This window comes from Furipterus horrens, unplaced genomic scaffold, assembly GCF_987537825.1.
Source record: "Furipterus horrens unplaced genomic scaffold, mFurHor1.1.pri manual_scaffold_7, whole genome shotgun sequence".
Taxonomy (NCBI): domain Eukaryota; kingdom Metazoa; phylum Chordata; class Mammalia; order Chiroptera; family Furipteridae; genus Furipterus; species Furipterus horrens.
The window spans coordinates 123,894,734-123,921,897 of NW_028327177.1; the positions used below are offsets into that span (position 1 = coordinate 123,894,734).

General features: G+C 39.7%; 1 protein-coding gene across 5 annotated transcripts in view; it reads right to left on the reverse strand.

Annotated features, from left to right (window-relative positions):
- THRB (thyroid hormone receptor beta) overlaps positions 1–27,164 on the reverse strand; it is a 328,683-nt gene that overhangs the window by 55,930 nt on the left and 245,589 nt on the right. For 4 of the 5 annotated variants that reach the window (XM_090284392.1, XM_090284394.1, XM_090284391.1 and 1 more), the window contains one exon: positions 14,664–14,924. The exons of the other annotated variant lie outside the window; for it this stretch is intronic. In XM_090284392.1, coding sequence (XP_090140518.1) covers positions 14,664–14,924 — 261 coding nt within the window. The remainder of the gene's footprint in view (positions 1–14,663; positions 14,925–27,164) is intronic. 5 annotated transcript variants of the gene reach the window in all.

Genomic DNA, 27,164 nt, shown 5'->3' on the forward strand with positions numbered 1-27,164 from the left:
TGACTCAGTGATCCAACTTCTGGGAATATGTCCAAAGGAACCCAAACACAAACTCAAAAAATTTTATGTAACCCCTATGTTCATTGCAGCATTATTTACAATAACCAACATTTGGAAGCAGCCCAGTGACCAGCAATAAATGAATGGACAAAAAAGGTGTGGTACGTTTACACAATGGAATACTTCTCAGCCATAAAAAAAGAAGAAAATCTTACCTTTTGCAACAGCATGAATAGACCTGGAGAGTATTACACTAAGTCAGAGAGGGGAAAGGGGTTGGGGAATGGGTGAAAAAAGGTGAAGAGATTAAGCAAAGAAAAAACTTATAGACACAGACAACAGTATGGTGACTACCAGAGGGAAAGGGGAGTTGGGGGAGGTAGGAGAGAGTAAAGGGGGAATAAATGGTGATGAAAGGAGACTTGACTTGGAGTGATAAACACACAATACAATATACAGATGATGTATTATAGAATTGTATATCTGAAACTTATATAATCTTAATAACCAATGTCGTCCCAATAAATTAACTTAAAAATAAAAAACATAAAAAATTTTAAAGCTCACATTATTTATGTATCAATACCATGTATGTTACTTTCTAGATTCAATGGAAAATGGCTTTCCATAGGATGGCTTTCCTCTGAAATTTACAAGAAAACTAAAAAGACATATCAGACAGACAAGAAACAACATCTGACACACTGACTACTTCAAGTGTAGTGAACATAAAGTAAAATAGAATTCTTTCTGAAAAAAAGCAGGCTAAATTCTTCATTATTATTCTCTAAGACAAATGTCATCCAGTCACTAGAATATTCACCATTGCTTGATCATTAGTGAGTTGCTACTCATTTCAAGTCTAGACTCAAAGGTCTTCCAACATGTCTAACTGGAAATCTCATTTAACTTTTCTTTCTTAGCATGCAGTAGAGCACTAGGCTCACAGAACACACTCAAGAATATTTTTGGTATAAATCAAGATGAATTCACAATCTCTGGTGAGTCAAACAGGCATGTTCAGAAGCTATTATTATAAGATAAGACAGAACACAGTAAGTACTTCCATAACATTTCATGACAACATAAAGAAAGAAATAACTCATTCTTATGAGGAATAGAGAAAGAATCACAGAGGTGGTATTTGAACTAGGCTTTGAAAGATGAGGGAAATTTAAAAAGTTTTGTAAGTTTTCAAAATAGGTTCTACTTCATGTTGGTACCCTGAGATCCAAATCTAGAAATAGTGAATTAAAATCTTTTATTTTATTTAAAATGCCAAGTAGTCTAAAAAGATACATAGTAAATATAAACATTAACCTAAGATGCACCGAATCTTAATCGTTTTGTAACTTAATGTGATTGGATTGTGGAATGAAAAGAATGTCCAGCTAAACAGGAGAAGAGAATGAATAGGCAGAGTCTATTAATTATCAAAGAAGTCTTCAGATTGCAGAGATCCTCCTGCCTTCTGTCCCTTCTACAGAGAAAGGTGTCCCCCAGGTAAGAATCACACTGTCATTCCAACCTTAAAAATGCCACAGGTGATAGAGAAACAAATACCTTTTACTTTTGAGACATTCATCCTTAGAGTATTTAATGGATGCTTAATAAAAGAACTTTCAGAAAAGGCACTTTCTTCTGACCCAGTGAGATAATGAACAAGCTCATTAATAAAATTATAAATCTCCTCACATGAAGATGTAAGTGATTTGGAAGATTGGAAACAATTTATGAATCACAAACTTAAATCAAATTTTTATAAGTACAAACATCATGTGATACAAAAATATTTTAGTATTTTTGACAAATGGCCTACATTCTTTAAAAATCTCAATTCCATGAAAGACAAGGAGGTGAAAATTTTCCATATTAAACCAGATAAAGAGACACAAAACCAAAATGAAATGTATAATTCTGGCCTGGTTCCTGGACCAGAAAATAAAACTGGTATAAAGAACAATTGGTGGGGGCCTGGCCCTGCTCTGACAGGAGGAATAAAGCACATGAAAGCAACTGTACACTTCAGAACACCTACTCCATAAGGCCACTCTACCAAGCCTGAAAGATGTAGCAGCTCTATCTAATACATCTAAACCAACACAGGGAGGCTTCCAAAATGAGGAGACAAAGAAACATGTCCCAAATGAAAGAACAGAACACAACTCCACAAAAAGAACTAAACAAAATGGAGATAAGAGATCTACCAGAGGCAGAGTTCAAAACACTGGTTATAAGGATGCTCAACAAACTTAGGGGAGGAGTAGATGAACTTAGTGAGAACATTAACAGAAAGGAAACATGAAAACAGAATTAGAAAAGAAAAAGTCAGAAAAGAAGAATACATGAACTGAAATGAATAGCACATAATAGGGCCCTGGCCAGTATGGCTCATTGGTTGGAGCATTGTCTCACAGACCGAAAGGTTGGGGGTTTGATTCTTGGTAAGGGCACATGCTTGGATTGTGGGTTTGGTCCCTGATCAGGGCACTTATGAGAGACAACTGATTGATATTTTTCTCCCTCTCTTTCTCCCTCCCTTCCCCTCTCTCTAGAATCAATGAGCATGTCCTCAGATGAGGATTAAAAAAAAGAATACATTACAGGGAATCAACAGTGAAGAAGATAAAGCAGAGGATCAAATCAGAGATTTGGAAGATGAGGATGCAGAAAACACACAATCGGACAGCAAAAAGAAAGAAGAATCGCCTCAAATTAGGATAGTGTAAGAAACCTCTGGGATAACTTCAAGCATACCAGCATTTGCAGGGAGAAGAGGGTGAGCAAGAAATTAAAAACTTATGTAAAAAAATGACAGAAAACTTCCCTAACCTAGTGAAGGAAATAGACATACAAGTCAAGAAAGCACAGAGTCTCAAACAAGATAACCTCAAGGAGGCCCACACTAAGACACATCATATTAAAATGCCAAAGTTTAAAGACAAAGAGAGAATCTTAAAAGGAGCAAGAGAAAAGCAGAGAGTTACCTACAGGAGACCTCCTATATGACTGTCAGCTGATTTCAAAAAAGAAACTTTGCAGGCAAGAAGGGACTGTCAAAAAGTATTCAAAGTGATGAAAATCAAGGACCTACAAACCAAGATTACTCTACCCAACAAAGCTATCACTTAGAATCGAAGGACAAATGAAGTTTCTCAGACAAGAAAAAGCTAAAGAAGTTCATCACCACCAAACCAGTATTACAAGAAATGTTAAAGGGTCTTCTTTAAGAAGGGAGGGAGGTTGGGGTGATGGGTGAGAAAGGTGAAGGGATTAAGAAGTACAAATTGGTAGTTCCAGAATAGTCATGGGAATGTCAAGTACAGTGTAGGGAATATAGTCAATAATATTGTAATAACTATGTAAAGTGTCAGATGGGTACTAGATTTGTCATGGTGATAACTTAGTAAGTTATATAATGTCTAATCACTGGGTTGTACAGCTGAAACTAACATATAGTATAGCACCTATAATTGAAAAATAATGAATTAAAAAATAAAGGTAATGCATGTAAAAAAATAATAAAGTGAGCATTTGATTCCACTGATTGGGGGAAAAAATAAGACTCAAACGCAGAATGATCACTTCAAAGGAAAGTCAAGAATGAGATATCATGTGTAACCAGAAAGGGATAACAATAAAGCACTATTCCCTATGTCTGGCCACAAATATTAATTAGGATGAACCCATTGCAGATACCTGTTTCCTTTGTAGCCCATTCAACTGAAATTCCTGCAAAAATTAATAGGTACATTTTTTTACCTTAAAGGACAAGAGCTTTTTTTTTTAAAGTATATTTTATTGATTATGTTGTTACAGTAGTTCCACTTCTTTCCCCCTTTGCTCCCCTCCGCCCAGTATCCCCTTCCCTCCAGCAATCCCACCCCTCTTAGTTCATGTCCATGGGTCGTGCATATATGTTCTTTGATTTCACCATTTCCTATATTATTCTTAACTTCCCCCTGTCTATTTTATACCAATCGATTATGCTTGTTAATCCCTGCACCATATCCCCATTTCTCCCCCTCCCCCTTCCCAGCTGATAACCCTCCAAAGGGGATATCCCCGTGCCTATGATTCGTTCCTATTCTGGTTTGCTTAGTAGGATTTTGTTTTTATTTTTTAGATTCAGTTGTTGATAGTTGTGAGTTTGTTGTCACTTTAATGTTCATAGTTTTGATCTTCTTTTTCTTAAGTTAGTCCCTTTGACATTTCATATAATAATGGCTTGGTGATGATGAACTCCTTTAGCTTTACCTTGTTTGGGAAGCACTTCATCTGCCCTTCCATTCCAAATGATAGCTTTGCTGGATAGAGTAATCCTGGTAGCAGGTTGCCTTTCATCACATTGAATACTGCTTGCCAGTTCCTTCCTGCCTGCAAAGTGTCCTCTGAGAAATCTGCTAATAGTCCTATAGGCAACCCCCTGTAGGCAACTCTCTGCCTCTCTCTTGTTGCCCCCAGGACTCTCTCTTTATCTTTCAACTTTGGCATCTCAGTCATGATGCATCCTGGTGTAGTCCCCTCTGGGTCCAGCTCGCCCAGGACCCTCTGTGCTTCTCGGACCTGCATGTCCATCTCCTTTGCAAAATTGGGGAAGTTTTCCTAATTTTTTTTCAATTCTTGATTCCTCATTCTGCACTGACTGACTTTTTTTCTTCCTTATGTTCCAAATCATTGATTTGAACCCTGGTTTCTTTCCTGTCACCATTGGTTTTGTGTGGATTTTCCTTTGTTTCACTTAGCATAGCCTTCACTTCTTTTCTCATGCGTTTGCCATACTCAAGCATATCTGTCAAGCCTGTGAGCATCTTTATTACCAGTGTTTTGAATTCTGTATCTGTTAGGTTGTCTATCTCCTCATTTGCTAGGTTGACTATCTCCTCATCGCTTAGTTCTCCCACTGGAACCTTGATCCGTTTCCCCTTTTGGGCCATACTTCACTGTCTCCTATTCTGACAGGCTCCTGTGTTTGTTTGCCTCCATGTCCCAGGTAGAGCTGTCGCTCCTATTACATTTAAGGGGCAGAGCCTTATGAATTCGTCAGTACAGGGTGACCTGTTTCGCCACGTTGTGGCACTGTATGTGGGGGAGGGGTCCGAGAGGGAACAATGCCGCCTGTCCAGCACTCGCCCCTTTTCCAGGCACTTCTCCCACTTCCGCACCGGACTGGTGCCCCTCTAGCTGCTGCCCTGGCCATTGTTCCCAGAGTGGGTGGGTCTGCGGACGTTCTAGGACCGTGGGGGCCCTTTAAACAAGTGGACTCTGCTGAGATACCAGCAGTTTCTGCCTCCGCCCCAACGCCCACTGGTCTGCACAGTCAGAAGCAATGAGGCTTGATTTTCCCAGGTGCTAGGACTGTGAGCTCCGAGGTCCAGTGAGGAGCTGGGAATGCTCCCCAGGTGTCCCTTTAATACATATGACTGTGGTTTCTGCTGGCCTGCTGCTGCTGCCGCTGCTGTCACCACCACACCGTGTCCTCTCTGCCCCGGCTCCGCCCCTTCTACCTGTCTGGATGAGTATTTCTTCTTTATATCTTTGTTTGCTGGACTTCCAGGCAGTTTTATTTTTCTGCAACTTCTGGTTGTTTCTAGTTTGAGGTAGTTGTATTCCTTCTTAGTTGTGGAGGGAGACGCAGCATGTCTGTCTAGACTTCCATCTTCTAAGAGTTTCTTTTATTTACACAGCTTTGACCTTTAGTTTTACAAGGGTTTGCAAAAGTAGGCTTATAGTTGCAAGTACGCACAACACAGTTTATTTATGTATTATTATTTATTAATGATCGTATTATTTTCTATATGAACTGTAAATCTACTTTTGCACACCCTTGTATATCATAGGTTTATTGTAAGAAGTTCTTTCCAGAGCTAGGCAAACAAAAAGCCAAATAAATACCTTTTTGTTTGTTCTGCAGCTTGGAACATTACAGGGTAACTGTGGATAGTTGGGGTAAAATCTACCACTTACTGAATATTGCCATCTTGATGAAGAAACCAACTCACACACAATTTTCTAACTCAAATGCTAAGTGACTTCACAATCTAGATAAGAGGCTTAACTAGTCATATTTGCAATACAGTTCTGTATTTTAAGAAGCAGTAAAGTTTAGTAAAGTCAAGTCCCTTGTATATGTCAATACTGATGAATGTCATGGAGACAGACGTTCAATGAAGATAATAATTTTGTTTCAGGTAAATGCCTTGGAGAATGCCTCTGGACCATGGAGGATTTTTGACTCTCATTTTCAAAGCTCAGCTTGTTCTGGATTTCTGGCATCCTTCCAGTTCAAGTCAAGGAGGCTAAATTGGTCCAGAACCTGAAAGACTAATCTATAAATATAACTCATCATTAGCATCAGTCACAGAATAGACTAACTACAGCAATGAACCCATCCCTGTGTCAATACAAGTTGCCTCTCTATGCATCCTCACCAGGGATTGGACATGCAGTTTGGGTATGTGCCCTGATGGGAAATCAGACCCATGACCTTTTGGTCTGTGGGATGATGCTCCAACCAACTGAGCCACATCAGCTAGGGCTTGGAGAGCTACTTTAAAATAGAGTATAGATTAATATCTGTTGTTTCTTTGAAATCTCTGATTACATTTTTTGTTGGAGAGAATTAGTGATTTACCCAAGGCTAAATAGCTGGTAGGTGTTTTAGAGCCAAGAGCGAAATCATGGTCTTCTGTTCTAAATAGTCTCTATGTGCTGGCTAACATCCCTAAGTTTTGATGCTCTCGGCCAGCTGAGGAACTTGAGGATTCTTGGAATTTTTTTCAGCTTTATTGGGTATAATTGACAAATAAAACTGTAAGATACTTAAAGTGTACACCGTGATGATTTGATATATGTCTACACTGAGGGAAGATTACTCCTATATGACTCATTAACATATGCATCACTATATATGATGAGGCCTGTCTTGGAAAAAGCCATTGTTAATATAATGAGAATGGTTTCCACAACGTTGACGTAACCTGGCAGCCAAGGAGTGGACTGGAATGCGCATGGGTGAACAATGATGACTTCACTGTACTAGTCAGTGGGAGTGGTAAATGCCATTGAGTGAGCATGTGTACTGTGTGGCCATTGCATTTAGAATGACTGAGCAAGTAATGAATTTGCATCAAATTTTGCATTAAGCTTGAACATTCCTCTGCGGAAACTAATTAGAAGATTCAGAAGGCCACAGCTATGGGCAGCTGGTGATTGGTAGCTTCATCACAACAATGTTCCCGCTCATGCATCACATCTTATGCAGTTTTTTTGTGAAACATCAAATCACCCAGGTGACTCAGCCCTTCTATAGCCCAGATTTAGCACCCCGTGACTTCTGGTTTTTCCCGAAACTAAAATCACCTTTGAAAGGGATGAGATTCAGGAAAATACGATGGGGTAGCTGATGGCAAATGGGAGAACCGTGTGAGGTCCCAAGGTGCCTACTTTAAAGGGGACTGAGGCATCATTGTCCTATGTTTCTTGTATCTTCAATAAATGTCTATTTTTCATATTACATGGCTGGATACCTTCTGGTGAGACCTCATATATATTAAAAATACATCTCATATCTATTACTATATATATTTTTGTTAGAACATTTAAATTGTACTCTCTTAGCAGATTTGTAGTTTTATCCTGATTTCAGGTTCAGTTCTTGGCAGGCAGGGAGGGAGGTGACATTTGTCTTCAGGGCACTGTGTTATGGCATCAATGAGGTGAATACTGATCCTATCATACAGCACACAACCTAACAATCTGCATACTGGTACATGGCAGACCTGCTCCTTATTTTATTTTTGAAGACTTAATTTATTTACTTTTAGAGGGGAAGGGAGGGGAAAGAGAGGAAGGAGAGAAAAATCAATGTAAGAGAGAAACATCACTCTATTGCCTATTGTAGACACCCTGACCTGGGACTGAACCTGCAACCCAGGCATGTGCTCTGGCCAGGAATTGAACCGGTGACATTTTGGTTTGTGAAACAATGCCTTACCAACTGATCCACACTGGACAGGGTCTGTGCCTTACTTTTCTTCTCTCTCATTTATTTTCCTGCTCTCACCACCTTCTCTCACTGTCTCCTTCCATTCCCTTTATTAGACCTTGTCAAGGGAGAAGGGAATCTGTTCTAATTCAGCCTCTTGGAGATGCTAGAGACTTGATAAAATGTAACCAGGAGGCTTACATTTTGAAAAACCACACAGGGCAATGACAGAATTATAGGCATTCAGGGAAACCCATGGGAGAGGTCCTTGGGAAGGGAAAGACTTTAAAGTCCAATGGTTACTTATGCTTCTTTATACGGTTGACTCTTCCAATAATACCTTTTCAACTTCAATGCAATGTCAATAAGGTTGCAATCCACGTTATCTGAATATGGGTGGAGGGGACACAAGGCCGAGAGATTGTTGACATTATAAGATGTCACTTAGTCTCTACTAACGTTGAAGACACTATGTTGAGTGCTTTACATACATTGTCTCTCATTTTTAGAACAACCCTTAACAACCGGACATTATTACTCCATTTAGAATGAAGTAGATGGAGAGTCAGAGAGGTTAAAAAAATTGCCCTGAGCTGCTAAATTAAAGAGAAAGAAGTTAACCTAAGCCTGTCTGAATGTAAAGCATATGATCTTAACACATTATTCATAAACAGTCTTATAGAAAAATTTGAATGCAGTTTTATATCATTAATATTAGCACCCCCTTTATTTCACCTTTTCCTTTTTAAGGTATCTACTGACACAAAGCTAATGTGCATCAGGAACATTTTCCTTTTCTTTTTTTATTGAATTTATTGGGGTGAAATAAGTTAATAAAATTTATATAGGTTCCAGGTGTACAATTCTAGAACACATCATCAATATTGTATTGTGTGTTCACCACCTCAAGTCAACTCTCTTTCCTTCACCATTTATCCCCCCAATACCCTCTCTGGAACTTTTTCTCTGCATACTTCTGCACACACGTGCACACACACAACTGTATAGACTTTTAAAACTAAATGGAATATACACTATACTTAATGCATGATTGCTTGTCCATTAAGTGTTCCTAAAGCCACCTCTTTTAAAAATCTGTTTATTTTTCTAGCGGATTCGTTAGATATACCATCATTTATTTGAACATTTTCCTATGGATGAACATTTGGATCATTTCCAAATTTTCAGGAACAAAAACAACGATGCAAAAGAAAACTTTTGAACACAGACCTTTGTGCCCTTGGGTGAGTATTCTATGGGACAGAACAGTATAGGAAGGACAGCTGAGTTGAAGCATTGTTGTGATATACTGCTGCATTGGTATGCTCCATCTATTCAATGCAACAGAAGTTGGATGAAACAGAGCCTTGAGTTTCTGGTGTTTGCCTTTGTTTGGCATTGCCTCCTTCCCAGCATTTTCCTCCTCTCCACTCTAGCTCTGCCTGCCCTGGTCTACTTACAAGATTGTCTTCCCTGCCTTTGAAGTATCAAATCACAGGCCTCTCTTGCCTATGCCAGAAGCTGGTAGATAGCACTTCCTGCCATGTTGATGGTGAAAGCTCCTGAGAACGCTTGAAGTATATGAATTACACCGGAGCTCTCAGCAGGACTGTGCACCCTGGTGCATGGTGAGTAGGGGCAGAGTGGGAAGAGGAGATGGATGGAGCAGAGGCCCATATTGGTGAAAGTGTTCAAACTGTTTAATCTTCCATCTTCTAACATATTCATTTACCTGAAGATGTCCTTATGTTTTACTTAAAGGACAAAGATAGCGATCACCTGCTGAAAATGTGAACGTCTAACTTGAAGGATTAGAATGCATACAGTGACTTGGCTTTATGGCTCTCATTTTTAGAACACTCTGTTATTGTGGTAAGTGAGAATTATACATCATGTAAAATTGTCATCAATAATTTGATTCATTTTTTTTCTCCTTATGAAGAGCAGGATTTAATAGTCTGCCACTCTGCTGACAGAAGATATTGTTTTAAAAATTACTTTAACTTGTCCAAATCTTGGAGACAGGTTTAATAAATTATAGTATATCTACAAGAAAGAATAATCTATTGCCAATAAAAGTCAAGATTCAAAGAATATTTAATGACAAGGGAAATTTTTCATGATATATTGTTTAAACATTAAAACTGGTTAAAAGTGGAATGGCTAATATGATTCCAAGTTTGTAAAAAATAGAGATGCACAGAAAAAACACTAAGATATAATAAAGATTTTAACACTGCTTTTCCTTGGAGGATGGAATTACAAATGAGTTTTTAAGATTATTTTTGTTGAACCCTTGGGAAATTTTCACTTTTTGTACAATGAACTTGGAAGGCATTGTAATGAGAGAAAGTAACTTGTTAGTAAAATTATTTTGACTATTTTCCTTGCCTTCCCGGAAATCTGAGACTCAATTTTTTGATATTAAACACAGAGTGGATCTACACAGAAAACATGCTATTATCTGTCTGAGGTAAACAGGAAGGTGGGTCAACTTTGCCTTGTTTCTCCCACGAGGTTCCAATGTTTCAGGAAGGTCTCTGTTTGACATCAAGGTCAAATATCAAAGTATGGAGACCTGTGTATTTGGGTTGAGCAGGGATGGCTAGATTCATCTACAGAGGTGCCAGCATCTGCTAGGACCCAGCCTGTGGGACTCGTAGGAGGTCAGGTGGGTATGAGAGGGTCAAGTGGAGAAGCTTTGTACAGTCTAAAAACTCAAGAGGAGGATCAGGGCCCCAGGCCAATAGAGTGGTACTCTCAGAAGGGCTCAAGTCCCAGAGGGAAGTGTGACCAGGAAGAGTGATTAAACAGAAGGTCTAGTTGACTGTGAAGATAATAAATAAGCCAGGCCTAAAGGAAGGCCCAATGAAGAATGAATAGATGCTGGTGGCTCTGCAGGTGCATTAAGGCCTGGAAGAAAAATGCACGTTTTCCAAGTGTCCACTAGGTGGCAGACCCTTTCCTACTCTAAGGATTTGAGGCTAGTCTAAGGGACTTTCTGGGTAGTCCGGTTTTAAGAATCAGAGGGCTGGTTCAATACAGGTTCCTGGACCCCTTTCCAGAGCTTCCGATTCAGTAATCTGGAGTGCGGCCTGAGATTATGCATTTCTAAGAAGTTCCAGGTGCCACTGGTTGGGGAACTGTGAGCACTTGCCGGATACATCATCTTAGGCTCTGGGAAGGAGGAGGTAGGCAGGAGGAGGAAATGGCCCACAGGGCCACACTATCAGTTCAGTTTTGTCACAACAAAACTCCAGGGAGGGGTAGTGTGGAGGTAGAGGGAGTCTTGGGGAAGGGAATGGGGTCACTTGCTTCTGGCTGAAAACAGTCTTTGCTACTAAACCAGATTTGATTGGGGGCTCTGCCGCAGAGTGTAAGGGCTTTGGAGATCTCATTCTAGTTAAATATGTTACCAACTAATTTCATTAGAATGACTGTAGCAGATAGGAGCACAGGTATATGCAGATTAAAATGAAGTCAGAATTCAGACCAAAATAAAAAACAAAACATTAGATATGTAACAAAAAATAAGCCTAAAGAAAAACATTAAGAATACTATAAAGCATGAATCAGTGATTCTCAAAATTTAAAAGAAATACTTTCTTTATTATGGCTTAATACATGGTTCTACTGTACAAGACTACCTAGCCCTGGCCTCACATGACTACAGGTAGATTTGGTAATACTCAACTGGTCTATATCCTAGTCAGCAAGGTGAATCCACTGATCATGTATTTGAATGTCAGCAGCAATGTCAAATGGCTATAAAAGTTTTGAAAGCTTATTCTCAGCTTCTGTACTTGCAGCAATAGAATGCTAAAAGTTATAGTTTGCAGAAGAATCTCTGTTCACAAATCATACTTACAGGTGCACTGGTCTAGACTGGTTAGATTACTGGTTTGGGAGATGGGCTTATTATACAATGTCAAGCAGTCTATTTGTTCTTTTGACTCTTGCACTGAAGATCTTTAACTTTTTGTATCCTTGAAGGCTATTTAGTTCTTATCAGTTCCATTTGGGGTCCTTGAAGTGTAACTGGGTGTCCCTTCCATTGGATGTTCTTTTAGCCCCGCTGCTATTTCTTCATGCTCGGATGTCAATGACAATGTCCCACACATAGTAGGCACTCAATAAACTCTGATGGGATGAATGAATGGATTTATAGCCCAGGACTGAGATATCAAACATGCTTGTGTGTGTGTGTGTGTGGCGGGGGTGGGGGGGTGGGGGGGGCTAGACAGAGATATCCAGGAAATAAATGTCCAGTGTAGATTGACATCAAAATAGAACTCTCCTCACAGTGATTATATACTGTAGAGGTGGCAGGTGAGCAGAACAGATGGAGAAGAGCCAAGTCCAAGGAGGAGAGTGACTAATCACATTATTTCCCTGGCCTCACTGGTAAACACAGGTGTGTACTGTGAATGAGTGAAATTTAGTTAATAAGGTTCTTAGGCCATGTCAATATAGGCTTCTTGGTGGCATTTTCATACTGAACCAAGGAATTGGCTCATGTCCATGCCAAGGTGAACCCTGATTAGTCTGGAAACTACAGGAAAGTTGACCTTAGTTGTTTTCCCTTTAATACTAGAATCTTGAGGAAGACCTTTAATAATTTTTTATAGTGTCTTATTAAATAATTCTCTGACTTTCAGCAGAAGAGAGCCAAATGAATATAAAAATCAACTTTAACCTCCCTGAAATATCATGCCTCACCCCACACTCATTTGTCCTGCCCTCCCTCCCCCTTCCGCACCAGGCACACAGTGCAAGCCCAAGGAATTGATGTGATTTAATGATGCAGAACTAAGAGTAACGATCACGGTAATAACGATAGCTGCTATTTAGAGAGCACTACATGAGAGGTATTATGCTAAATGCTTAAAAACATTATCTTATTTAATTTTATCAACAATCACATAAGTTTGCTCAAGGATGGAAATTTGAAGGGCTAGGATTTTAGCCCAGATAAGTCAGACTCAAAAATGTGGTCTTAACTGCTGTATTATACTTTAGGGTCTTGGATCCAGACAAAGACTCTTTCCTTTTGCTTCTAAGGTGCACTAACAAACTGAAAAGTGTACAGTGCAGGGAACTCAAAATATCCAAGGCCAGTATTTCTCATAAACAATCGAGACAAAGATGGTCCTATGATTGAATGAATAATTGAGTAAATATGGGTACCAATTGTGAATAAATAAAATGTAGTTAGTGAGATCCTTAGATCACGAGGTTTTTAGATCAGGAGAACACTCCATTTTCTGTTGGCATTTCCCGTAAGCCAAGGACTGACATGATTTTGATGCCAGCTCATATATTTGAAGATACAACCTGGTTACAAATGCTGAGACTAAATCTCAATTGTATTTCAAAGAAATGTGTACATACACACAGAGACACCCCTGTCCTATATCCTGGCTCCTTTGAAAAAGGTTACGTCGCTCTTTTTCTAAATATTCTTTTCAATTTCTCAACTCTCCTAAGGAATAAAGATAAAGGACAACACAAATCTTCTCAAAGAGAACATGGATAGTTTTGACTGTTCTCCAATCAGATCTTATACCACTATTTTATTAGTATTTTTAGATAATCCTATTTTCACCCGAAACAATCTGCACACTCAACTTCCTAGGTCTACTGGCAATTCCAAGGAGCTTTTGAAGGGTTTCCAGAAGAACTAAAGGACCAGCAGTTTTTCTTGAGAGGGATAAATATTATCACATTTTTATGTTCAAGTCAGAAGAGTGCCTAAGTCCTTCATGGCTCATATATAGAAGTCTTCACAAACTTTCATTGATATCTTGGATGTGATCACCAAATTTTCAAATACCCAATTTAAAGTTCTATCACGAGTTAAAATCCTTACAAAAAAAAAAAAACCAAAAGCCTTTTAAAAAAATGCTAAATTGAAACAGAATGGGAAGTCACAAGAACTTGGACATTTAAAGACACCAATTAATTTCTTGGACATTTAAAGACTAACTTAAGAAGCAAAGATTTTGGGAGCCCTAAGACAATAAAGCGATCAGCATGAAGACATCTGTCAGGGTAGAGGCGACCTGGGGTCAAGACCAGTTAAATCTAATGCCATCAGGAACTTAGGCCAGTTTAACTTATTTTTTATGAGGTGACAACCTCCTAAAACCATAATCTCGCCTTTCTGGATGATGACACAGGATTTAATGAGTTAAAAACCAACTTAAAACCTCTTTTTTGAATGTGAATTGTCCGTTTAGTTTAAAGGTAGACTCTGAGATCCTTAGCTGCTGGCGCAGTCGGGAAAAGAACAGCGTGCGCACACACACGCCCGTATACATGTACACACATTTCAAAGCAAGTACTTATATAACGATGGCAATGTCTGTTTTTACTTAGATTCAAAAATAGAATTAAAGCCAAAACTAACAACTCTTCTGCTAATTAGAGAAACACAAACGTCTTCTCCCCAAGTGCCCCAATCCAACATGAAACTGAAATTAACTGCTTTCCTTCGGAACCCGATTATTTATTTTATGTTAAAAAGATTTGGGGATAAAGAAACTTCATATCAGAATAGTTGGGGAAAACACACAGACACTATATATTGGAGTACATGAAGACTAAGCATCTAGTTGCAAGAGAATTCTTTTTCCTTGTTGAAACACTTGATATGGTCTAATAAAAATCTGGTTACCTTTACATTTCTTCTCTTCCGTTTGGAAGGTCTGGGCATTTGGGACACTCTGATCATTCACATCGTCATGGTCCAGATGGAATATTGAGCTAGTCCAGGTGGTCTGGATGAGATGTGGTGAGGACTGTTCATTTTTCAACGTGCTGTGCCTCTCCGAATGGCTCTTCCTGTGTAGGCAGGCTTCAGACATTCCTACTAGCTTCCAGTCGTGTTCTTGGTCTGGACAGTGCTTTGGTTTGTCCCAGGCTGGAAGGCCATTTTCTGGAGGGTTGAAAAATACGAGATGATGAACTGTTGGCATTGTCAAGATTCTGTTGAGAGGCAGTTCTGGAAGGCAAGTTGTTTCTCAATTCTTTTGGGCTGACGGTATTCACACACATCTCCGCTTGACGGCAGTGATAAGATGCAGAATTTGTCAGCCTTGGGCATATAGCCACCACAGTTGGATTGCCTGCCGGAGTAATCAACACATTCCCCCTTATTTTTAGCACCTAGAAAGATATTAGGTCCTCCCTGGGAAGGCTGTATTTTGCCAGTCTTGCCTCCACAGCAAAGGCCCGTGAGAGCAAGTTTACACCAACTTATGTGACTGCTTAGATGACCACGTGAGGTCTGGAGGGTCAGGGCTGGTCAAGAACACTTTTCAGATCCTTAGGACATAAAACATCCAGGACCCAGCCTTGTTTGACTTGGGTTTTATCACAGGCTGACCTGAGGGGCACCCTGTTACTTAAGTGGGACTTGTTCACGTGGCTGCACTGAGTGACAACTCTGTTCTTCTTCTACCTCTGATGGCCTAAAAGAAGGAGGCTGGGTCTTGTAAATGGTTTCAGTGTCGTCTCAAATTGGCAATCAGATCCGATGAAGGACAGCAGGTGGTACTTTAGTTGTGGGGCGAATTAAGAGCCCCAATGATAGACCTCTTTGATTGAGGTATAGGCAGTTAATTATTTATGTATATTATGCTTTTTTTCCCTATTAAATTGATAGGGACTTGAAAGTCAGCCCTCTAGAAAGTGGGAAAGAATTGAAATATATAATTAAAACTTTTTCACACTAACATTCCCTAGAGGTGAATTTTACCTTCTTAATATCTTTACTCTACATGAATACAAAATAGAACGTAAAAACGAGCAAGCTAATACATATATTTGTATTTTCATAGACATTAAAAGCATAATCCATCTGGTTATCCATATTTCCAGAAATTCTTAGGCTGCTGTCTATCAAAATGAGAAAAAATATAATATAAACACAGTTCTACTTTTAAAGTGATCACATACAATGATTGAAAGTCTATAATTTATGAGTAAATTTTGTTATGCTAAAGTCACCAAAGGATCATAGATATCCATATTAGAAAGATAAGTCCATCCTGATCTGTGTATAGACTGGAAATTTAAAACTGTTTTCAAACATTTAAAATTATTTTTAAATTATTTAACACAAGGGTTAAAAACAGTTAAATTTTCCATAAGCACCCTCTCTAAAGCTACTAGATGTCTTCAGCGGATGTTGGTTAGGATGGTTTCTCTGAAAGTGTAATCTACTCTCAGTCTCTTTTGGAAGTTCCGGTTACCCTTCTGGGTCTTAAGGTTCCTATGTGAAAATTCTGGTACCCATACATTCCATTCTTACTCCAGGAGAAGACTGTGAACAACCACAACAATGAAGTCACAACACGATTTCTTTGTGATAGTAAGTGGAAATGCTGTGGCTTGAATTATCCTACCTTGGCCGGTAAGGAACAATCCCTTTTATTTAAATATTTTATTTATATATTTTTTAGAGAGGAGGGAAGGTAGGGAAAAAGAGAGGGAGAGAAACATCGATCGGTTGCCTCTTAATACACATCCTAACTGGGGATTGTGCCTACAACCCAGGCATTTTGTCCTGGCTGGGCATCAAACCAGCTACCTTTCTCTCTGTGGCATGACTCCCAAAAAACTGAGCCATACTGGTCAGGGTGCAACAATCCCTTTTAAAAAGTCATACAGTATAATAGCTTTTGGATGCAAGATTTGCTCTTATTCAGAGGAGAGCCCTGAAAATTCACTCTGTACAGAGAACTGTGCTAGGCATTGTATGAGCTCAGTTAAATAAACACGGGTCCTTTCTCCTAAGAGTTTATATGGCATTCTTCAATGCATGGTCTGGACTCAACCATGCCAGCTACTGGTGCAATTACAGGCATTCATGCTCACAATCCATTAAAAGAAAACAGATTAAGATCTTAGGAGACTGTATTGCATTTCAGACTAAACATATCTATGTAGAATCTATTCAAGTACCTATTATCCGTGAGGGTTTGAGGTGTTCACGAGCTAAATATAAAGTTACTGCATGCAAGAGTTAATGCTGTGCCTAAAGAGATTCATTTTACTTTACAGACATGAAAAGTTTTCTCAGCCATGCATGTTCCTGCGATGTCTACTTTATTTTCTGGGACACTCTAAGTCCTTGGCAAATTGCATCCTGTAAAGCTCCATTTGAAGCAGTGTTAAAGTTGTCACACTATTTTGTAAAACTTCCAATATTTCATTTTTCTAATATGGATATCTATGGTCCTTTGGTAAATTCAGCACAACAAAATTTACTTATAAATTATAGCCTTTCAATCACTGTATGCGATCACTTGGGTATTAATTTCCCTGCCTGAACAGAAATTAAGAAATACAGCCAAACTAGGTAGTCAGTGGTTGAGAGATGCCCAAAGGGATTCCACCCAAGGGGACAGTTCCTCCTTCAAGTACAGCCTATTAAATCAGGCTCAGCATTTCCCCTGGGCCAGCAAGAGTGTTTTTTTTTTTTTTTTTTTTTTAAAGCAAGAGGGCTGTATTAAGGGTAAGGCAAGGGATAGGATTGCCTTCCATTTTCCTAAGAAAAGAGGCTGAGATAGTTTTTCGAAAAGGGCTTCTTTCATGGAAGGTATTTACGAACTCATAATTACTGTCTGTCATTCCATTCATGATAATGATATTCAGTTGCATAATTGGCAGGTTTATAGGTTGGGGACATAGCTGGAAAGCCTGGGGACTGAGAAGTTCTGGTTGGGTCATGGGGAAACTTAAGAGGAATTTATTTAAGGAATACTTTTAATTCTCATCCTCCCCAAAATGGAAGGTGGTGGTGGTGGGGCACACACAATTTCAATCCCATTCCCAAGGAGGGAAAAGGCACTTACTCCATCAGGCTCCTTAAATTCTGCCTACTGGGTGTGCTGTCATTGGGAAAATATAAGTTACCTCCACATATGTTTGCTTGGCAATAATGGTTTTCAGGAATTCCCTGTTATTTCTATGTCTAATGCTTACATCCTTTCATTTCCCCAAAACTCAAACCAATGAGATATATATTTTTATTTTTATTAAGATTTCACTTACTTATTTTTAGAGAGAGGAGAAGGGAGGAGAAAGAGAGGGAAAGAAACATCAATGTGTGGTTGCCTCTTGCGTGCCCCTAACCTGGGGACCTGGCCCTCAACGCAGGCATGTGCCCTGACTGGGAATCGAACTGGTGACTGTTTGGTTCACAGGCTGGTGCTCAATCTATTGTGCCACACCAGCCAGGGCCCAATGAGATATTTTTAAAGAGGGATTAAAATATAAAAAGCTCAAGTCACTAATTCTCAAACTTTGGTGAGTGTCAGACTGATCCAAGGTGCTATTAAAGAACACAGAGACCAGGCTTATTAAAGTAGGATGAGGCCTGTGAATTTGTGTATTCACCAAGTTCTCCAGATGATTTGGTTAAAACAGCATTTGAGTTCCACAGTGTTATGAAAATCTAAGGTAAGAAAATAAATCATTGGCAAGTTTTGGGTAAGGGTGCAACCTCCTTCTCCGACTCTCTAATATTTTATACAGTTTTGGAGTAAATGTGTGTTATAATTAAAAATTTATAAATTATTTTGAGATCTGTGTGTTAAACCTTAAAAGTCAGATGTTAACTGTATGGACGTAACTGAATTTCACTCAAAGAGCCTGTTGTTTTGAGCATTGTTAGGGATACAATGTACACTGTAGTAGAAATACATTTTTTTTTAAAAGGGGGAATCTAGAAGTGATCATATTGTGTTAAGCACATAAGTATAAATCCTTTGCTCTTTAATGATCCCAGCTAACATCTGGCTTTTAATACTTCATATTCTAGACACTAAGGTACGTAACCAATTAAATTAGTCAGTTTTGATGCAAATAATAAAAAAGTAGAGCAAAAGAAAATAACAAGGTCGGGACTTGTGAACTATTACTGAAATGACTTCTACATGTTGGCCCATATATCTCCAGGGGATTTAGATTAGAATGACTGAGTTTGCATTAGATGACGAGTGGCTTTGAATGACAGTAGCATTGCTCCAAAGGAGGAGCAAAGGTAAATCTCATTAACATAACTACCGACAGTCTATATCTGGAAATTTCATAAGAGATGATAGGAAAGAAATCTGGCAGTCAAAAAAGGGAGAATTATATTAAAATATTCAAGTATTTGAGGACACCAAAGTGAGCTGACACCTTAGAAAAGAGGCAAGGCAGAGGAAGTAGGATTATGACAATGGGGTCAGAAAGGGTCAGCTGAGTAGGCAGGGATTTCATGGCACTCATTAGGATGGTGTTTACTTTGCATTGAAAGGTCATCGATATTAGGTATTGAGTCTCCAAATGATATTTTATATTAGGGGAATGTGTATATAAAATGCTTTATAAACTCAGAGAATGTGTAGAATTATCACTGTACAGTATCAAGATATTAAGTATGATGTCTCTAATTTCTTAGACTATGTACATGTCAACCTATTTTTATTTTTGGAGGCATGTAGAACTGGAGACTAATATTTAGCTGATACTGACCTAAACACTTAAAATTTTTTTTTTTAATCCTCATAAGAGGACATTTTTTTATTCCTTGTTTTGAAAAAGAGAGAGAGAGAGAGAGAGAGAGAGAGAGAGACACCAATTGGTTGCCTCCAATATGTGTCCCAGCCAGGGATCAAAACCACAACCTGGGTATGTGCTCTGATGGGGGATCAAACCTGTGACCTTTTGATTTACAGGCGATGCTTCAACCAATTGAGCCACACTGGTCAGGCTGAGCTAGATAATTTTATTCATCTTCATGAACATCTCAGGAAGTACATAGTGGTTGTTATACTACTTGATTGATGAGGAACCTAAAATTCAGGGCACTTCATCTGCTCTTTTACATCTTTAGTACTGGTTAACTGACTTGTCCCATTATTTGATTTAACTTGATGAGTAGCCATTGGCCCATTAATAGCTATCATTTGATTAGTACTTTGAAAGTTCTTTATTAACTATGTTTATTGTCTTATTCAATTTTCCCAATTACTTGTTTATATTCACCACCGGTCTCCTAGTTTTCACTCTTAGCCACCAACACTCCATAGTCCACAGAGCAGCCAGAGGAAGTTTTTAAAAATATACATCAGAGCATATTTCTTTGCTGTTTAAAATCTTCCGATGACTTCCCATCAACACTGCAATGAAGTCCTAAGGCCCATGGGACCTATCTCTCCTGTCCTGCTGAGCCCCTCTCCATGGCTGTGCCCTTTCTCTCTGTCCTTTGACCATGTGGCCTCCTAATTTGTGAGCTGGTGCCCACAGGTTTGCGTCTTTGCAGAAGCTCTTCTCTATGCCTGGAGTTCCCCTTCCCAGCCCTTACATAACCACCTCCTGATGTACCACGAGCAGTTACCAGGATCCAGTGCTTTTCTCCTTTTATGTGAAGGTTGCATTTGCCCCTTTAAAGGACCTGTCAGGGCTGCATTTCTCAATGAAGATAATTGAAAATGAAAAAACCTAATGGGTTGGACCTGTGTATGGGCCTGGAGGAGGCTGTTTCAATGGAGGGAGTGGAGGAGGGGGTTGGAAGATCTGACCTCCAGCTGAAGAGCCTAATCTTGGGAAAATCGATTCCTCTCTCCAAGCTAAAACTCAGTTTTTTCCACTTGTAGAAGTGCAATCTAATATTGCTCATGGGGTTTTAGTAAGGATCAAGTGAAAGAATGTAAGTAAAAGTATTCCGGTGTAGATAGAGCTGTAACTATTTGATTTATATGACGAATGTGCCCATACATTTCTCTTTCTATCCAAAGGAAAAAATGATGTTAATAAAACAGTGTTGCTTTTATTAATAAATAAATTATGTTTAATGCATATAGCTACCTTACCCTCAGTGCCACCGCCACCATCAATACCACTACCATTGCCACCTCGTCCTAAACAGAATCTTTGCCTAGATGAGGTTGTTTTGGATGACCTCTCACCTCCTTTTGACCCCCTTCCCATCTCCTCTCTCCCTCCTCCCAAGTTCTTGCTGTTCTCAGGTTGTGCTATGGGTGCTCAGCCCCTGCTGTGGGCCGATCGCCTACTCACACATCTCTTTGTGACCTTAGGCAAGTGGCTTCACTTCTCTGTTACTTCTGTTTCCGTATCTGTAAGGTTAAGAACATACTCTTGTGATGATTAAAGAGGTCAATCCACACAAAGGTCTTGGGACGGTGCCTGCCTCATTACGTGTTAACTCTTTTTTTAAAAAAAATAATTTTATTTATTTATTTATTTATTTTTAGAGAGAGGGGAAAGGAGACAGAGAGGGAAAGAAACATCCCTGTGTGGTTGCCTCTCACTCATGCCCCCAACTGGGGACCTGACATGCAACCTAGTCATGCGCCCTGACTGGCAATCGAACCAGCAATAGTTGGTTCGCAGGCTGACGTTCAATCCACTGAGCCACACCAACCAGGTCATGTGTTAACTCTTTATTCATACACCCGATGCCTCTGTCCTTTGCCCCATCCTCTGAACTCAAGTCTCCTTTCAAAGGAGATGTCAAAGAACATCTCCAAAAGAAAGGAATTTGATAAATGACTTCATACGACTATGTGAAGGCTGAGAACCTGGGAGAACTCATTCATCCAGCAGAAACTATGTGTTAAAGAGGATGCCTGGAAGTGTAGGGCCAAGCCCAAGGAATGAATGTCTAGGATTGGAGGCTTGCCTGCTGTGCAAGGCAGGGGAGAGTCATTTTGGGGAAGTGGACATTTCCTTTAAGGCTGGCCTGTCATCACACCTGGCTTGCTTAGCATGATGGTCATGACAGACGTCTGATTCCCACTTAAGTCAAGCCTAACTTGTTGTTCAAGCTTCCTTGAAAGCATCCATCCACCCTGCAAGCTCCCATAACACTTTCCATGTATCTTCCTCCTTCTATGTGCTACTTTTTACCTCATGATACAATCATTTGCATACATGTGCAATTTCCTTATCTGGGGGGATAACACCAGGCAATTGGGGTGGGAGGCAGCTAGGCCTGTCCCGGGAGTGATGGGCAGGGGAGCGTGGTGGACACAGTGGGGTCTAGAGCGAGACTCAGAGGGGTTGAGCTAGGCAGATGCACTGTCCCGCTGCTCAAGTGCTGGCTGCTGCCGTCTCACAGTGCCTAGAACAATGTCCTAATTAATACTTATTGTCCCCTAATAATCTGGTGACTTTGGAAAGAGGAAATAACATCCTTGGCACAGGCCCTATGCCCCTTTTCTTATCTGAAAGCCACTGGTAACTAACAAGAAGGACTTGTTACTACTAAAATCAATTCAATTGATTTTCTACTATGAATAGTATTACCTTCCCAAAACTGCTAGTGCAAATGAAAACTGTTTTGCTTTTTAGAGGCAGGATAGCATGCTAGTGGCTGGGCTCTGCTAGTCAAGGTTCCAGTTCTGGCTTTGCCATGGATTAGTTGTATGACTTTGGGAAAACTGTTCTCCCTGTTCGGATTTCTCTCCTAAATATCTATGATATTGGTCTCTATCTCTTCTGTAAGGCAAGAAGGTACCATGTTCTGCCTGTATTATGTCAATGGTGTCCACACCTTTTTTCCCTTTCCTGGACTCTGAATAACTTACCCACCTCTCAGTTCCCAAGCTACGAGCGCTCACATAGCAATGCCAAGAACTAGGTAGTGTGCCTGTCATTTGAACCACTGAAAATATGAGGGTGGAGGGATGTTAACTGATCCTCGTGTTTCTCTTTAGAATGTGTTACAATGTACTGTAATTACTAATTCACCTGTTTAGGTTTGCGAGCTTCTTAATAGCTGGAACCACGACTTGTTTAGCTACGTACCCAGCAAGCAGCACAGGACCTGGTCCATTAAGGAATGCTCACCGCCTAGAGCGGAATTGAATAAACTTGGCAGCTCTCCGCATCCACTCCCTCTCCTCTGCAGCCCAGTGGGAAACAGAAATCGCCCAATCTTTCCCCTTTTTGTGTTTGTTCTATTCTCCCGCCGCTCAGCGAAATGCCCTTGCTCATTATCTCCTCTTGGTCCTCATGTTGTTTCCCCAAAACTTCTCTTCCTTCACTTCCTCCTCTTTCCAAGTGCTACGTGTCTGTGGCTATTTCAAGATCTGTAGCAGAGGTCTCAAAAGAAACTGGATGCTGGGCTTTGAGAAGAAAATACTAACCTTTTATTTATATTTTGTTTGAAAATTTATAAATGAATGGACGAATGGATTCATGGATAGATGGATGGATGGATGGATAGATAGATGGATGGATGGATGGGTGAATGGACAAGACAGATGGATGGATGGAATACTGAGGAGCACGCAATGTGCTCAGACATTCCGATAGGAACGTACACTTCTGGAGAACGACTTTGTCGCTTTACTCCCAAGACTTTATAAACTAGGATCTGCTGAGACCCTTGCTCAGCCGTTGTTTAGTTACATGAAATGTGTCCTCAGACATATTTTCTTGTAGGCATAGTCTTGCAGAATTAGCCTCTTTGTCCAGGTAGGGTGATTTCCATTGCTATATGGTTTTGTCTTTCTTTTACTGGGCACCTGCCTATTTTCCCTCCTGCTGAGACTGGCCTTCTCTGCCCCTGTGTGCAGATGAATTTAAGTTTGCTATCACAGAGGGTTTCTCTTGTTTCATTGGCAGGGTTTCTCAGTCCATTAAGCGAGTGAGATCTGGGAGCTGCTAAGAGAGAAACAAATCTTTTCCTTATCTGGCTGCTCCCACTTCTCCAGTTTTCCTGTCTATTCCATTAGGCAATCACCATCCAAATGAAAAACAATCACCATAGCTATAGAAACCTCAAATAATTATTCTGAAACTAGACACTACAATGATAATCTCTTGATAATAAGTTAAAACCATTAAATTTATTTTTACAAGTATGTGTTTAGAACCTTTAAATTCATGTTAATCTATTTTAAAGTTTAGCATAAAACAAAGTTAGAAGATCATGGTGGAAACTCCACGTGGAATTGCAATGCATGAAAACATGGCAGTGACCAAGTTCACGAGCAAGATCTTATAATTATTTAACCACATACGAACAAGTTGACTGCTGGAACCCTGACCGGAGCCCCAAAGACTGGGAAAGTACTTTCCAGAGGACACAATGGAATCCTCCCCTAGGAATGGTCACTTGGTTTTCCATAATTCATACCGATTTAATCAGAGAAGCCTCAGGTCAGATGACTCAAACTTGGAGGTAATTACTCTAAAGGCCACAGAGATGCCATTTAGGATATTAGACAAGCTATGGCTGTCACAGAAACATTCATATTCAGGAGCCACAAATGCACATAAAAGGGAACAGATGTTTACTGCCAGGATTAGATTTCTCCTGTATGAAAGTTCAGATCATCATGTTTATTCTGGTTGCCAGCCTGAACCCACGTTTTTGAAAAAACATAAGGTAGCTTGGAAGAGCGACCCCATTTTATGTTCCCAAATGGGAAATTCCCCTTCCTAAAGTAGGAAATGCATGTAAATCTCTTCTCACTTTGGAAACTAGAACTGGGGTGTAATTTGTGGATAAAGAATAAACTTTGAGACTTACAGTTTCTCAAGTAGAAAGACACAATGTGACTCTTAGGTGATCGGATCAATTTCATACATTCACACTTTAAAAGGAGTCTCATTACTTGTCCACAAAGCACACATATTCTCTCCATAAAGTACACTTGGGGATTAACAAAATGGACAAAAAAAATATGCTGGTGACAATAAAGCAGAGTAACATATAGGTCTACAGATTCCCCTCCTCTGGGCTTTCATAGAATCTCATTACCATTCTCCATATATATATTTTTTGTGTGCAAATAAGTAACTAGGATTAAGATGAATGTAGAATTCACCTAGGGAGGACACATTTCAATCTGAAGAAGTTTGAACAGAAATGCTGCCGCAATATGCGCTGCTTTCCCACTCCTGAACAGGTAGCAGGTGAGCTTTCAGAGGGGTCGAGGAGCGTTTGAGAGAAGGAGCTTTGGGGATTGTTTGCAGGCCCTCAGAATGCTACTAAATACATCAGAAACATACTTCAGCAAGAGGGCCCTAGTGGTAAGAACAACCCCAGGAGGGTGTGCCATGCTCCCCCAGGAGGGTCTGGCTTAGCCTCTGCACCTCACAGGTCCTGTCCCAGCAGCAGGAACGGTGGGGAGAAGTAAATGGGGTTCCACCTGCCTGTCTTGTGAAAGATAATTCAGCATTGCAGAAGGGTCAGCTTGTTGGTGCAGTCCGTCCTACGATGTTTTTACAGTTTGGGAGAATCAAGAGAAGTAGGTGGGGTTTCTACTGTCTTTTTCATACCGTTTGTTTTTTTCTTAAACCTTTAAATTCACATAGAGCTGGTGAGCCTGGGGTTGCTTGGAAGTGGGGGGTGGGAGGAGTAGGGTGGCGTCTGGCAATGATTCCGCACAGGCCTGCTCCTCCCCAACCTGCTTGCCCCAATGAAGCCCAGGGGTGCCCCCATGCGCCCTCTGTCCTCAAATGGCTTATGAATTTCTAAGTGCAGTCCAGGACCGGCAGTGTTGGTATCACCTGCGAGCTTGTTAGAAATGTGGGATTCTGGCCCTAGAACTGATGAATCAGAATCTGCATTTTAATAAGATCCTAGTGTGACTCACGTGCACACTGATGTTTGAGACGCTGCTCTGGGGAACACAGTCTCCATATAAAGTAGATAGATTGGTTAAATGTGTGGTTACCCAATTTAAAATACTTACCATACAGAGATGAGATTTTTTCCTATTCAGGAATCAGAGGGTAAAGTAGTCTTTGATGGATTGCAGGTTAGGTTTGTGAAAAGGATGGATGTTTGATGTCTTTATTTCATAAACAATTAGTTGGTAAATTTGGTTCATGAAATGGAAAATCCCCAGACACCAAGAATATTGATTATAATTTCATCTTTTTAAAGTTTGCTTCTCTAGAGACAGCCAACAAAATAATAAAAGAAATAGCTACATTTAATGTATGCTTCTTAGAGGCCACGTACCCATTCTGAACACTTTCAATTTAATCTTCACAGTAACTCTATGAGGTAGAAATAGTACCCTCATTTTTTTAGATGAGGAAACTGGGGCACAGAGAGGTTGAACAACTTGCCTGAGGTCACACAGTGACTAAATGATCAAGTCAGGATCTGAACTGAAGGAGGTCTAGCCAAGCATGTCACCCCCTTACCTGTTTATGGTAAGTCAACACAAAATTACTTAGATGGTCATCACAGGAAAAAATAAGTAAATTCTGGGGACTAAACTATATAGTGAGAGGTTTGAAATGAAGAAAGTAAAGCCCAGAGAGGTTACTTTCTTACTCAAAATCACCCACATAGAAGAAGAGCTGAGATGGTTCTTCGGATTGTCCTAGTCTTTTAATTGAAAACATATGGTTTTTAGTATACAATAAGGATTTATTACTCAATCTCAACACTCTTTCAAATTCTGACATTTTCACTCTATACCTCAAATACTAAGAGCTGTTTTTCTAATTAAAATGTCTTTTCTTCCAGTAAATTTATCAAACAAGAGACAGCTGTGCATGGAGTGATTCTGTTTCCCACATTGGCTGCTGGTGATGAGTTTTCAAAAAGTTAATGTTTATGATGGTATGGGCTCTGCCTCCCAGTGATTAAAACACTTATGAAAAAGGCAAAAACAAGCAAACAATTAGAACAACCAAGCTAAGAAAGAATTGATTTGTTTTCTAGCTGCCCATCTGAAAGGTTAAAAGGCCACTACAGTGGTTCCTCACTTATCGTGGGTATTATGTTCTAGACCCCCCGGCCCCGCGATAGGTGAAAATCCGCAAAGTAGGAACCTTACATTTATTTTAGTATTTATATATATTTTAAGGTTTTATAAACCCTTTCCACACACTTATAAATCGTTCCCAGTCCCTTATTAACCTTTCCCAGTCCCTTATTAACCTTTTCCACACTTTTTAAACACTACTTATGCTCTTAAACATTTCTATACCCTTAAACCTACATGGCTTTAACAACATATGTATACAGTACCGCAAAATCCCGTGATATAGTGAAAAATCCACAATAAATAATTAAATATAATATTAAAAAAAAATCCCGCGATACAGTGAGGCCGCGTTAAGTGAACCGCGATATAGAGAGGGACTACTGTAAATAATTTAGAATTGACAAAAGGATAATTTCATTTTG